Raw genomic sequence first — 15,602 nt, 5'->3', positions numbered from 1 at the left:
CTAGCTGGCGCTTGCCAAGCCAGCCGCTCCTTATCAACGGTTTTCAACGTCGTACTTGCTCGAGTGCTTAAGCCACCTCCACACCTGCCAACGCCAAGCTGCTTCAGCCATTTCATCATGATACTGAAGGCGAGGACTTTACGGAAGACGATTTACCGGTACCTTAAATAGCTTTGGAATTAGATATACATGTGCAGGTAAATCAGGTGAAATCACGAATTAAGGATATTACGATTAAATTTGCAAAAAAATTTTTTTAACTGCCTTGTTTTGTATCTCCTTGATAACTGAACCTGGCCCCTGTGGTTATGTCACGTGCCGTTTGGTGAAATACCATATAACCCACAGTTGGAATGATTGGAAATGATTCAACATATAGCCCACGGGTTATTAGTGTGAAAATACGATACCTGGGAGTACGTGTTACACAAAACCATGACACACAGAGCAGTACAGGAGAGGATAGCATTGTGATACAATGCAATGCAGAGACTTGGGAACATCTGGAATGATGACACGATATCAAGAGCATTCAAGGTCAGGTTATGTGAAGCAGTAGTGGTGCCAACCATTATGTGTGGATTGGAAAGCTGGGTAATTAACCTAAAAGGAGAGAACATTGCTGGCGTTCGAGTCCCATTGTTTAAAAAAGGTCTGCAAATGAAGATGGCAAGAAATAACTATTCAGACACGAGAAATGACCAACGGGCAGTTGACAATACAGGTGATGTCCCCTTCAGATGGCTGGGTCGTGTGGAGAGCATGGATGGTAAGAGGTTGCCAAACACACTGTTGTGCAAAAGGACAGATGGGAAAAGACCAAAGGGATGACCAAGAACAACGTGGATTAAAGTTGCGGAACAGGAAAACGAAGAGAGGCCAATGAGAGAACTGCAAGAGATCGAGGACGATGGAGGAACTATCGACTCTCAAGAAGAGACCCAACCCGAATTCAACCAGATGGGACACCAGTCAAAGACCTCAAACTCGAGTTAATGATCTGCAAAATGATTTTGAAAGTGCACATGACCCTTGACCTGTTGAACCCGAAATTGCATCAGTTAGTTTTTGCATCGCAGTCCATACTTGTTCCAAGTTTGGTTGAAATACTAAATTAAAAAACCATTCTGTGATTCACAAGTTATTGTGGTAACAAGGATTTTCAACTTAAGGTCACATGACTATAGATCTTCAACTTTTTGAACCCAAAATCTGATCGCTTTATCTTTGTGTTGCAGTCCATAACTGTGCCAGGTTTGGTTAGGATCCTTTCAGTAGTTCAAAAGTTATCACGTTACAGAAATCTGGTGTGCACGCACGCAAGGACAACCCAAAAACACAATGCCTCCGGCACCTCAGGATGTGAAGGCATAAAAAGGAACCTGCTTTCTGGGAATTACTTGACAGCATGAATCGATTTACCAGAGACAAGATGTCAGTCAGGATAGCCGGAAAAATGAACGGTGTCTACGTCCAAGGCCCTGCTTATATCTGGAGATGAGGATGTATTGCACCAGCCAGCGGAAGAGATGGTGAACTACAGGCCAAACTAACCTGCCGGAATAAACTGCCAGACACAGGAACACCTTGGTTGATCTCAGTTTACCACTGAGGTGGGGACACCAAAATATTTACATGTGGTTGCGGAAATGGGGGGGGGGGTAGTACCTGCCATGGTGGTGGGGATGTGGATCACAAGCAGGGATGAGAACAGAATGAATAAAATAATGATTTCAAAGATCGTTGGAAAAAAACAATTCTGGAAGTTTCGTGCTTTTGAGCAGTCTCATGATCACCCTTAGTTTTGGCACACAATAAAACAAGAGAAAGATCGCACCGTTGTATCAGTTCTTCCTGCTCTTTAACCATGTAGGCCAGTTGGTTGAATATGGATCCCAGCTCCACAATAGTCGATTCCATAGTCTTCATGCTCCCCATACATTCTCTGTCAGCGACCTGTCAGCAAGTCACATGATAGCAATGCATTAATAAAAGGACATTTGGACGTATGAGACTGCAGCGTTTTGAGCTGTGAAAGCACATTTTGTTGTGAACTGTCAACATCAAAACAGTTCGTACAACCTTGGAACTGGTCACTGGTCAAATTGTCAAACTGGTCAAATCCCATTGCTGGTTCACAAGTTAGTGCAGTGACAGAATTTTTAGCTAACTCTGACCTTTAACCTTAAATCTAATCAGTTCGTCTTTATATCATTATTCATGCTTGGAGCAAGTTTGACTGAGATCCCTTCAGCCGTTCTCAAGTTAGCGTGGTAACGAAAACCCATCACGGCCGCACAAACAGCTGGACGGACAACCCGATAACATAAAGCCTCCAGGGATTTCATCAGTGGAGTAATAAAAACGTTAAGACTACCTGTCACTCGCACCTTCTTATTCTTCCTTTGTATACAACACATGGCAACACATGGCTGAGGGGAGCACCGTTCGCTGGGGGCATGACCGTGCCACTGGCATCACTACCATGACCAAATATAATAATTTCAAATTAATAAGTCGTATTATAGATGTCCTTCTTTATCAGCTTCCCTCATTTTAATTCATCAAGAAATCTCCAAGCAATGATCATGTATTTTCCAAGTCAAACGACAAGGAAAAAACCTTTATGACATCACCATGATGTTTTAATTGGAAAAAAAAAAATGCATAGGTCAGTTTAAGCATAAAGTGCTTCCGTTAACTTGTTATTGGCATGATCAAAATGTTCAGCAATTTCACAAATGAAAGGTTGTAAAATTCACGCTTACCCGGAGTTAAACTAAAGATTTACCAATTGCCAGCAGTTATATTGTCTGCAATCTCAGATTGTTATTTTTTCTTCTTGTGAATGCAGTGATGACTGGGTACCAAGATGTCCCGCTTTGATCGGACCCCTGACCCTGACCCTGACCCATGACGTTTTTTTATGGTTGTTCAATTGAATTTAGAATGGGATTAAAATAAATTAAATTTAAATCAAATGGAAGACCAAATAGGTACAGTCCTGCATTGGAGCCATCAGAAGGAACCCAAACAATTAAAAAGCAAAGATCAAGTCATCGGGAGGAACCTGGATAGGATTTGGGTTTCAGCTGTGACTTCTCTACCCTCAAACCCATCCAGGCACAGCCAAGTGAGTCTTATTCAAAAAATAAATGCATAAAATCTAAAATCAAATAATTCTGGCTGCCAGACCATGTATCCGGTCAAGTTGAAATTTAAAACATGTATTCCCCATTATTACTAAATCACAATTGTGAAGTTTCACGTCGATTGATTAAACGGTTCCAGAGAAAACATTATTTCATATTTTTTCTTCAATCCAATATGGCTGCCAAAGCATGTGACGTCAATTATTCCTTTAAAACTTTGTGCATGCATGACCTGGGGAACATTTGTGTGAAGTTTCCCCTCAATCTGTCCAGCCGTTCTGGAGGAGAATATGTTTATATGTTTTCGGGTAAATTCAATACAGCTGAATCAAGTAACCGATGACATCATCAAAAAAAAGTGTGTACATTTTATCCCTAGATGACCCTCAAAAATTTTCATACTGATCGGATGTAGTGTTCAACATATGCAATGATGGTGTCATGACGAAGGCACCTGTGACGTCATCTATCTATAATTGCAGGTGTGTGTGTGTGTGTGTGTGTGTGTGTGTGTGTGTGTGTGTGTGTGTGTGTGTGTGTGTGTGTGTGTGTGTGTGTGTGTGTGTGTGTGTCTGTGACTGATGTTTCTCGACAACCACTGGTCCGATATAATTGAAACTTGCCAGCTATATTGCTGGGGACCCGAGTATGTGCCTTTTCAAGGTTTGATACTAATCGGACAAGTGCTTCCCAAGTTATGGCCATTTATTTACCAAACCAATGACAAGACACGTTGCTGCGTAGGCGTGGCCGATAGAGAAAGGGCGCCATTTAGTTACTGTGGCATAGGAGTGGCAATGGTCAATGGCAGCGAATGTCATGGCAAGCAAAGACAGGAGGGTAAACTTGATTTTAATTAACTCTGTGTGTGTAAGTATCACAGCAGTTGTTACTTCAATGCAAGCGATAATTCGTGGAATGTATGTGAACATTCCGTACGGGCACGCACCACTTCCGGATAGTGATGACTTACTGTATTCTAATAATTTCTCGATTTCTTATGCACTTTTATAGATAAACACAATGCCCCAATTCAGTCGTTGTTTACGAGAGCGAAGGAACGGCCTGTATGGTTGTTTGAAAGTTTTATTTTGGGGGGGTTTGCACATACGGCCACGCACGTACGGGCACGCGAGAGCGAAGGAACGGCCTGTGTGCTTGTTTCTGGCACACAGTTTGAAAGTTTTTTTTTTTGTTTTTTTTGCACGTACGGGCATGTACTAGTTTTAAAAAATTCACTCATCCCCCATGAAGAGTACTTGCCCTGTGCAAAGTTTCATCTTTTTCCTTGGTGCGGTTTCAGAGATGGAGGTTCAAAAAGATTCCGTTTTTCCAACATGGCTGCCACACCACATGACCGATGACGTCATAAGTATCATTAAAACATTCTACACGAGTAGTTGCACCAATGGTGAAGATTTCATCACAATCCGACAAGCAGTTGCGGAGAAAAACACGAAAGTTTTGTACGGACAAACAAACAAACAAACAAGCCGGCAGGCGACGATGGATTCGCTAGGATCGAAGCGCTGGATACGATGCTTTTCATTCTGACCGAAACCACAGACGAAGATTCATTGCCAAGACGTATTGGTCCACGGACAATTGTTCCTCTGCCTGGCAAGATTTTTCCTATTGCGTATTTTGCCAACTGGCACTCCTCATGAAAAATGACGGTAAATAGACACCCTATTTTTGAAGGACTACCATTTGAAATATAATCGGTTTGCTGGTTTGTGCTGTGGAGCCTCGCGTTTTACACACACACACACACACACACACACACACACACACACACACACACACACACACACACACACACACACACACACACACACACACACACACACACACACACACACACACACACACACACGCGCACACACACACACACACACACACACACACACAACCCGATAAACTTCTCTCAATGCTCTTGTTTGACCACACCTCCTGAGCCACACAATATTTTTCATAAGCCACGCCCACTTTCCTACGCCACTCCCACTTTTCATCAACCACGTCCACTTTCCCTCAGCTCCGCCCACTTTCTTAAGCCCCTCATAAAAAATGACGGTAAATGGACACCCAATTTTTGAAGGACTACCATTTGAAAAATAAAACCTCAATCAAAAATCGGCTCAAGTAAAATTTTCTAAATATCTCGAAGTGTTTAATTCCGAAGTCTTTCTCTACATTCAAAACTGAAGGACAAGAATTTAAAATACTGTACGTGGTTTTTCGGCTGCTGCACAGCAACGAGTGGTTGCTCAGCAACGAAATTCAAACGCGCACATTCCCAGACCATATGGCACCTGTTGGCAAAGTTTCATCGAAATTGGTTCGCTGGTTCGTGCTGTGGAGCCTCGCGTTGCAGACACACATACACATAGACAGACAGACGGAAAACCCGACAATAAGGGATATCTAACCCTAACAAACGGATACAGATGCAAAACCCTCTCCTCCTGCAAGGGTAACTAGAGAGTTCATAGAACACCTTACCCCGTACTCTCTCGAGAAACGAGGACATGGGTGGAGTCGACGAGCAGCAAATTTGATTGGTCACGATTATGTAAAATGCCATAATATCTTGTCCAAGTATGGAAGGTTTTTGAAAGTACCAAAAGGCGATTTGTGTTCTCGTGTTCAAGAACACAGATAACTACATTGAAAAAATAATAACAATTAAAAAAAAAAAAGATCTTAAAGGTTGAACAAAATAATGTTTTTTGGAAGAGTACCACCATTGATGCAGCATCTTTTATACCACCGAATTTAACATGTTATATTAGTTATTCGTGCCTGTTGTTTGTGTCCTTCATGACATCGTAAAGGGGAACCCAAACGCTTAAACCACCTCGATGCTAATCTATCCCTCAATACCCTGAAAATACATATTATGCGTCTTTTTCCGATTTCCGAATTGTCAAGCCAGTAAATTTGCAATTAAAAGTCAAAATCTTCTTCTTCAGATTAGCCATGACATCACAAGAAGAAGGCGAGCGCCACTTCCATATCGTTTATGGATTACATTGTGGTACGACTTCACTCAAACGGGAATAATTTTTGATTTTCCACAGGTATGCTGATTCGATGCATCCTTGGTGGTTGTAGTAATACAAACCGAGATGATTTCTTGCTCTACCAATGGCCAAAACACCCTAAGTTTGCCAGAAATTGGACGAGGTTTGTCTGAAGTACCCGCGTGTGGATTGGGCCGAGAAAAATATTCGCTTTTGTGCTTGGAACACGTTACAGAGCACTGTTATGAAACAACACAGATGGCTCGATCTTATGGTTATCTGCCACGATTGAGAGAGGATGCCATCCTCACGATGAAGCGGATGAAACAGCCGCAGCTCGAAACTGTAACACCATCTCTACCCCGCTACCAGCGCATGCACACAGACAGCTCAAGCGGTGAATCAAACACCTGTTGCCATTGCCTGGCAGTTACCAAAAGAGCACCTGAAAATAATTATCCATAATCAGAACAAATTTCTTCAAATCAAATGAACCACCGATTTATAGTGGAGAGAAAGTGTGTGTGTGTGTGTGTGTGTGTGTGTGTGTGTGTGTGTGTGTGTGTGTGTGTGTGTGTGTGTGTGTGTGTGTGTGTGTGTGTGTGTGTGTGTGTGTGTGTGTGTGTGTGTGTGTGCGCGCGCATCATCTCCAGGGGTTCACATAACTGGTACGCAGGTACTCATGTGCAGGAAAAATAAAAAAAATTACCCCCGTGTGGGGGTAACGGTCATCTCTATAATGTTATTTTTTACTATCAATTGATGAACCGTTGTCAGATATCTCCTAGAATGAGACTAGATAGGTTTTGAAAATGGCGACTTTCACAACTTTCGTGACCTCGTGACCTTGACCCTGACATCGAATCCGGGAAAAAATGTCGGGTATCACTCATCGACCTCTATCCACATACCAAATTTCATCAAGATCGAAAGTAAAAAGTTTTCTTAGTACCGGGAGGTGTTTTTGACCATCTTCCAGGGTTACGTGGCGGCCAAACGGGACGGAAATTCAAAAATCTGTCCGGTTAGATACAAGATAATATTTTTTGCTATTATAATCAATAAACAGTTGCCATCGTGGTGTTGGCGCAGTGGTTAGGGCAGCGGCTTGGGATCCAAAAGGTCCTGAGTTCAAGCCCCGTTGGGCCACTGAATTAATACACCAGGGGGTTGACTCAGCCTGTCATCCTTCCGAGGTCGGCGAAATGAGGACCAGTATACTGGGCCAGTGTATACCCCGGTTAAAATAGGTGTACCATATCCCTGTGTTGTAAGAGGCGACCAGGGTTGCGTCAGGAAGGGCATCCGGCGTAAAACATGTGCCAAATCACTATGCGGATCATACAGATGATCCGCTGTGGCGACCCCTAATGGGAGCAGCCGAAAGAAGAAGAAGAAGAAGAATCAATAAACAGTTGCCGAATATCTTGTAGAATGGCAGATGAGATAGGTTTTGAAAATGGCCATTTTTATAACTTACGTGACCTCGTGACCTTGAACCCAGACAAAAGTTATATCGTTGTGCAACACTCATCGACCTCTACCCACATACTAAGTTTCATCAAGATTGGAAAGAAAAATTGATGGACGGACGGACATTTGGTCCGGCTTTATTAGGTTATCTCGGTAGAGACGACCTAAAAAGCGTACTTCAAAGGTGCTCAGAAGGATCAATAGTATTCGAGAACAACAGAGGATTTTGATGGAAGGTTCTCTCAGCTTATATTGGTAAGATTCCTCCGTGATTATTCTAATATACAGTACTGTACTGCAATTTCAAAATTTACGTGTACAAAAATCAAGTTTATTAATTATAACATTATCATTTATAACTTATATTGTAGGTTTATAACACAAGTTTTTTTTTTAAAGTTAAACTTTGCGAGTGTCTCGTCTGGAGCGGATGTTCCGAAACAGCGCTTCCAGAGTAAGATGCATACGAATCTGAGAAGCACTTTAAAAATCGGAGTGGTGCAATTTTGTTTTCATGAGTACCAAACCATTTTTGCTGGTACTCATCGGAGAACCGGGGGTGAAAATAAAAATAAAATAAGTGTGTGAACCCCCAATCATCTCTGAGAGGATTTGACCGAGGATGCTGAAACCTTCAGGGTCCCTTCCCCCTCCACCACCCCCCCCCCACAATCACATCCACCGTCTACCATCCCCACCACCACAGCACCACAACCCTCTCCACCGAGGCGGGACATCGACATCTCACGGACATGACAGTGGGACACAGCACGGACTCGAATTGCGTCCCGAGAAAGTATGAAACGGGACAATCCCGTAACAAACAAGACACCTGGTCAACCTGCGATGGTGGGACAAAACATTTGCCACCAATTTTGGCCACGGTGTCCGAGTGTGCTGGACGACGATGGGTAATTCTGCTCTCGTAATATCAATCAATACAAAATCCCTCCTTCATGAATCGTTAATTGAACGGAAAAAATCAAACCCCACCGAGCTGTAGTTAAACATGCAAACGGCGTTTGGAGATTTTAACACCTCCACCTTCACTCCCACTTTCTTCCTCTGAACCGTCTACACAAGGCTCGAAACGATTCGGCTCCATAATTCCCCCCAAAGCGTTTCCATTCCTAATTTTGTCTCCCATAGTTTCTTCAAAATCCCACTGATCAGTTTCAACACGCTGAGAATATTTGGAGTTACTCATGACGGTGGAATCTGAGCTCGACGTACACCGGTTCTTCATGTAAAACAGCCATTTGGATCAAGGTGAGATCATGGTATGATGTCACTGGCAAAAATCGAAAATCAACACTCGAGGGCCATTTCCGACACTTTGTGACTGTCAAAAAATAAAAACAAAAATAAAAATCTGCATTTGGGTTCCCCTTTTAAAACGGTAAGTTTCCTGTTTGGAATGATTTTCAACTTTGTTTGACTGCCAGACAGACAGACCAAGTAAAATAAATATCTCCCTCCTCTCCACACACGCGCCGTCGTGTTAAACTACAGGTTCGTTTTCCGATCCGTGTTCAAAATATAACGTTCAATTGAAATCTAGTTGTTCCTCGATAATCACCTGACATTTGTGGATCGGTCAGACGGACAAACATAAGTGAACCCATCGCAAAACCCTGCTTTTCGCTTCTGTGGCAGAGGTAAAAAGCTCATGTTCCACTTCACAAGAATCAGTCAACGTATCCTGGGTATGCTGTGAGTAAAGCGCGCGCGTGCGCACACACACACACACACACACACACACACACACACACACACACACACACACACACACACACACACACACACACACACACACACACACACACACACACACACACACACACACACACACACACACACACATACACCTGCAAATGTTCCCTTTTAATGAACATCTTCAGACTCAAAAGGTCTCTTGCGAGACCAGTTTACCAATGAAATGGGTGAATCACAATCATTGTGCCTACATCATCGTACCTGAGTTATTTGGGCTTGCTTCTGATGTGCTGCTCCCAAGTCCATATCGATGTTTACCTGTCCCCCAGCATTCCATTCTGTTTGTGATGGAGTGGCAGAAATAACTACAAATACATGGGTTACAACTACTTTTCAAACCATAATCAACAGATGTAAGCATTTGTTACACTTGAAATGGGAACATAAGCTTACAGTGGCAGAACAGAACAGAACAGAACAGAACAACGCATCATGAAAGTTCTTCCTACGAATGAGAGAATGTTGAACTCGTGCTCAACAGAACTAGAATTCAACTGGAGATACTGTGCTCAACAGAATCATCACCAGCAATGTCTCATTCTCTCACATGTCAAGCCACATTCTCCTTGTTGCATTCTGACAGGCCTGACTCACTCCATGAAATGGCATTGCTGCTTATGTTAAAAATGAACGCTCTCTTTAACAGCCAGTATCCCAACCTAAGGCCAACCTTAGGACCAAATACCTCCCACTTCTTAAGGATTGTCTTAACTGTGTTCCAAGGGATATTCAAAACCTTTGAAATGTTTTCATATCCATCCCCTGATGTGTGCCTTTCCACAACTTTATCCTGAAGGTCTTTTGGAAGCTCCTTGGTGGTCATAGTTGAGTCTTTGCTGCAAGAAGCACTACCCAGCAGAGGAAACCTACAGGAACAGCTGAGTTTATTATGACATAATCAGAATCACGACAATTTAACACAGGTGGAGGCCAATTAACTTGGTGTGTGATTTTGAAGGTGATTGGTTACACCTGAGATAATTTACAATTGCTATTATAAGGGGGGTGGACACTTATCCAAGATATTTTAGTTTTGCATTTTAAATTAATTTTCTGAAATTTGTTTTTCACTTGGAAGTTGTGGGTTACGATGTGGAAATAAAGGTGGAAAAGTCTGATTTAATGTAATTTAATTCCAGGCTACAAGGCAACAAAAGGAAAAAAATTGAAAGGGGGTGTAGACTTTTTGTAGGCTCTGTATGTGTACGAGCATCCAACTCTGGGAATGCCAACAGACAAAGCAACTTTTGGTGAATACGCAGAAACCTTTGTCAGAACTGTATACAACATAGGAGAAGCCTGTGACAGGATTGATGTAGCATGTGATAGATATTGGAAAGACTCCATCAAAGTGGGCACAAGAGCGAAATGAAAACACAGCTTACAACCTGCGAGACATCATGTAAAAAAAAAGTCGCACAGTGCCACCACCAACAAATTGGTCAAACTTTATGGCACTGGAAGAAAACAAAGATCTTGCCTTGTTTCTATCTACTCATGTTATTAAATAGAGGCTGACAAACAAAAGTCATCTCTGGAGGATTTGCAGAACTTGGTGAAGACTTCAGAACTGGAGCTTTATGCAACAGCACTTGAAGCAGATCATGAGGAGGCCGATACCCATCTTGTACTCTAATGCCTTCATGACAATGTGGACTCGACAGTCGTGTCAGTGCACCACATTGATGTACTGGTGCTATTGCTGACCTATTATGACAAAATAGCAAGTTCCTATTTGTGGATGAAATCTGGCAATGCCAAGACCCACAGGTTTATTCCAGTGCATAATGTTCAAAAGCAGTTCACAACCCCTCAAGTTGATGCGACACTTGGATTTCATTCCTTAACAGGGTGTGACAATGGGTCTCAATTCTTTGGTCACAGCAAAGCAACTGCTTGGACAATGTTCAAGGAATACCATGACCCGTTCGACAATCAAGGCAAAGGTGAAATTACCGATGTCATCAAATCATCTGAGGTTTTCAACTGCAAAGTGTATGGAGCACCAGATGTAGACAGGTGACAAGTTATCCTGCATGGGGTGGTCTCAAGAAACGCCATCTCCAACATCTGATGCAGCACGATTCCACATTATGCGTGCACACCACCCAGCAAGTGTCTGGAACCAATCCCACTCTCTCCATCCATATCTCCTATGTGTTACACCCATGGGCTGGACCCACAAAGATGAGAAGCTGGTGCCACACTGACTCTCCCTCCCTCAGATTCCGAAAGCATGTTCGGAGATCGTGCCATGTGGGTGCTCTAATGGCTGCCTCAGTATTCATTGTAGCTGCAAACGACTGAGATTACCATATACCGAAGGTTGCAGATGTCATCGCCAAGACAGCATATGTCAGAACATTTTGGAAGACTGATATTTTACGAAATTTATCTGAATTCAATGCCAGTCTTCACGGGAGTTCTGTCATATAGTATTGCTTTATTACCTCCGCCACCGAAGGTGGAAGGAGGTTGTTTTCAACCTAGTCTGTCTGTTTGTTACTTGGCAAAAAAATTTTTTTTGCCAAGTATGTTGGTCTGTACGTCTGTCTGTCTGTCTGTCTGTCCGTCTCCAAATATTTGGCCACAGTTTTCAAGCAATCGTTCTGAATTTTTTTTTTTGTGTGTCGGTGACTGGCCAAGGACAGAAACGCTTAATTTTTGTGGAGATCCGAAAGGGCCAAAAACAATATATTGCACAATATATCAAAAGGTTATGGGTGGATTCACACGAAACATGGTGGACAGGTTGGGAGTCCCACGAGGAACAATTGATTCAATTTTGGTGAAAATCGGAATCCAGATCTGGACACGAGAATTAATTTTTAACCGATTCTTCACTGTTGAGAGATGGGACTAAATACGACATTGCATGATATCTCAAAAAGTTGTGAATGAATTCACACGAAACTTGGTGGACAGGTTGGGTGTGTGAAAAGGACTAATTGATTAAATTTATTTTCCTTCTTGGACATCTTAGTTGAGAAATCAGCCAACACTTATAAAAACCACAGTCTATCTTTACTGGACAGTATACCAAGTGGGACTGTTACAGTTCCTCGAGATAGAAGATTGGATTGATTGGGATATTGGTCAATATAGCAAGAAAGATCTGCTCCACAGATGAACTCCATGCTGAAATTGTGACCATCAAGACTATTCCTCTTGATAATGGGTATCCTGAACAGATCATCAAGATTATATATATATATATATATATATATATATATATATATATATATATATATATATATATATATATATTGTTACGGTCTTCGCGCCCGCCGGCGTGCGGACGGCCACGTAACTCGAATCGCGGCACGTCGCCCACCGGACGGACAATCCAGTCGTGACCCTCTCGGACTAACGCCGGGAACCAGTCACGGGTGGACCTTTCGGTCTCACCGCGATCGAGCCAATCAGCCCCCCGCGTGGGATAGGGTTGCTCGCCAAATTCGACCTACCTAAGTACCCACGCGGAGGGTAGACCGGGCGATCGCACCTCGCCGCAGGTCGACTTCGGACACGGGCCACTTAAGCGACCCGTTCCGTACTATCAGAATAACCGAGCGGTGTTATCGTCGACCTCGACGGTTCGATTAATTATCGGGCGTACTCAGCCCACTACCAACCCTTTACGTGAAGCAAGATGAGGGTTCAATGGGGGAAAAGACGAAGCGAAGCGGGAGAACAGTTCAACAATAAAGCACATTTATTCGCGGCACACGGGAAGCACACAAATACAATTCCACCAAATGCACACAAAAAAAAAGAAAACACAATTCCATTTACACAAAAAGCAAACATAAAAGTGAAAACACAGTGCAGAGCTAATACCGACTACCGAGCACACGGCAACACTTATACAATTCTACTTCACAGACGGCGCCGACAACACATACCCAAAACCAAGGAAAAGAAATACCCTAAGAATGAGGCAGGCCTGAGGCCGAGACCGGGTCGGGCCTACCCGTCTGGTGATGAGACGCGGAGCGGCGATGGCGCTTCTCTCCGCGGGCCTCGCGGACAGTGTCAGGCAGGGGGGTGGGAAAAGGGGCCCCCTTGGTCGCACTATCTCAGCGCGGGGGGAAACAGGAGGGGGTTGCTGATGCTCGGGGTATAGAGGATCTTTATTATCCCTGGTGTGCGTCTCCACCTCGGCCAGGTCGCGCTGCCGGCCTCCCTCGGGCGTGCAGCTCCTGGCACCGACGCGAGCACCCCCTCGTCCGACTCTCTTCAGCTTCTCCAGCCACTGCAGGCTTCGGGCTCCAGTCTTCCACACTCGTCCCCTCCGTTCCGACTCCTTCTCGTTCTCGACTCCTTCTCGTTCTCGTTTGCGACTCTCCTTTCTGACTGACGAACACCGTCCTTTTATCCCCCCGTAACTTCGCCTTTGACCCCCTCCCTTTGACCTTTCACCTCGCTCCCCATTGGCCCGAGAAAAAGTGGGCGTGAAGGCTTTTTGATCCACAAATTTGCATATATCGATCGCCCTGGGGGCGGGGCCAATTCGCCCCTCGCTCACCGATTGGACGGCAAAAAGTGGGCGTGTGTCGTTTTTGATCCGTTTTTGAAGCACAAAATCCGTGATTTTGTACACGCTGTTCGACGCGCGTTCTGCATGAGTCCAACACCGGTACCCACAGCGGGGCAAGAACGGTGGCGATGCTACGGTTGCGAGGTGTGACGGGAAGGTCGTGGCGGTTGTGGTGAAGCGGTGGTTGTGGTCGGTGGTTGATGTTGTGGTTGTGATCATGGCGGTTGGTCCAAAATAAAGATAGTAAAAGAAAAACGGCTATCCTGAAGAGTCGCAGCACGTATAAATGACATGTATTCCCACTAGACAACGGGTTTGGGCCTAACTACACATGCACTTACCGAGATACCTCACCTAAGGGACCTGAATGGTGGTTTGCGAATCTGGTAACCACAACAATATATATACATATACATTCCTGAACCCACCAAAGAATCTGATAATCTGACCTGGTAAATGTCTGGTATACCTAAGTCTACTCTGGAAAGGCATTGTCTCAACGATTTGAAAACCAGAACAAACAGATTCCCAAATTGAAAATGATGGCTTGACTGTGTGACAATTCCCCCACAGTCAGTTGAGTCATCATGACCCCCCCCCACCCCAACTAGCCCTCAGCTGATTCAATTTTGGCAAACATTTGAATCTGAATCCAGATACGAGAGGTTTTTTTTCTCTTTTTTTTTTTAAAGTGATTCTTCACCATTGAGAGATGTGGCCAAAAACTATGTGTAGCATGATGTCTCTAAAAGTTGTGGATGACTTGTGACAAAACGAGGTGGAAGAGTTGGTGCAGTGACAAGAACAATCGTCTCACTGAATATTATATAAGATTTCAAAATCTCCATGTACTGCAGAATCAGAGGAAGACTGTGTTACTTATTGAATCTCCTCTGAATTCTCCACATCAATATGTTTGTGTTTGTTTTGAATAAATGACTCAAACGTGCAGGAGGAATTGAGAATTCTTCGAAAGGGGGGGAGGCGTATTATGGACATCTGGGAGGGGTAAATCACCTTATTATTTGGGGGAATGTAGGAGGATTAATTACTTTTGTCCTGTCTGCTGTTGAGGAATTGAAATGAAAAGCCTTCTTGCCAATAATTAAGTACTGCTTCAGTGGTCATTTTGAAATGTAGCGGACATAGGTTTAATACATATTCTAAACTTCTCAGTCTGTTGTGTATTGTAGTTAAATTCTTGAGCCATTAAAACCTGAGAAAACTGAAAGATTTAGTTGAAATAAAGATTGTTGAAACTATGACAGAATATTTCACGAAAACAAAACAGAATATCGCTGTTATTTTGAGTCCGACATTAAAGGGTTGAAAACTCAGAATTTAATGGGGTAAATACTTTTATCAAACTCAGCATATTCCAAAATACAAAGTGGGCCTGAATGCCAATCATCAACATTAGTGGGGCAACTTAGCTAAATATAGCACAACAATTGTGCATTTTGTGAGGAAAGCACCAAATTTGGCACACTAGTAGCCTAACATATTACGAACAGATTTGGATATTGGGCCATCTCAAATTCAGCCGCTGATGGCTGTGGCAGCCATTTTCCACTGCCATCAAAAATTTTGAGATGGCCCAATATCCAAATCTCTTCATAATACGATAGGCTACTA

At 43.3% G+C, this 15,602-nt stretch overlaps 1 protein-coding gene and 1 long non-coding RNA gene across 5 annotated transcripts in view; one reads left to right on the top strand and one right to left on the bottom strand.

The window, feature by feature from the left end:
- Positions 1–15,602, bottom strand: part of LOC147019443 (syntaxin-5-like) — a 39,042-nt gene that overhangs the window by 10,894 nt on the left and 12,546 nt on the right. For all 3 annotated transcript variants that reach the window (XM_085893954.1, XM_085893956.1, XM_085893955.1), the window contains exons 9-10: positions 9,629–9,705; positions 1,838–1,956 (exon numbers count right to left, since the gene is read on the bottom strand). In XM_085893954.1, the coding sequence (XP_085750080.1) occupies positions 1,838–1,956; positions 9,629–9,705 (196 nt within the window). The remainder of the gene's footprint in view (positions 1–1,837; positions 1,957–9,628; positions 9,706–15,602) is intronic.
- The window catches only part of LOC147019444 (uncharacterized), a 58,913-nt gene that overhangs the window by 36,068 nt on the left and 7,243 nt on the right, over positions 1–15,602 (top strand). The window contains exon 3 of one of the 2 annotated variants that reach the window (XR_015061415.1): positions 10,224–11,361. The exons of the other annotated variant lie outside the window; for it this stretch is intronic. This is a non-coding gene — a long non-coding RNA (uncharacterized LOC147019444). Of the gene's footprint in view, positions 1–10,223; positions 11,362–15,602 lie in introns of those variants that run through there. 2 annotated transcript variants of the gene reach the window in all.

This window comes from Eptatretus burgeri, chromosome 9 (assembly GCF_056783735.1).
Source record: "Eptatretus burgeri isolate ZD-2024b chromosome 9, Ebu_testis_v1, whole genome shotgun sequence".
NCBI classification, from domain to species: Eukaryota; Metazoa; Chordata; class Myxini; order Myxiniformes; family Myxinidae; genus Eptatretus; species Eptatretus burgeri.
This window is presented reverse-complemented; position numbering and strand designations above follow the sequence as displayed.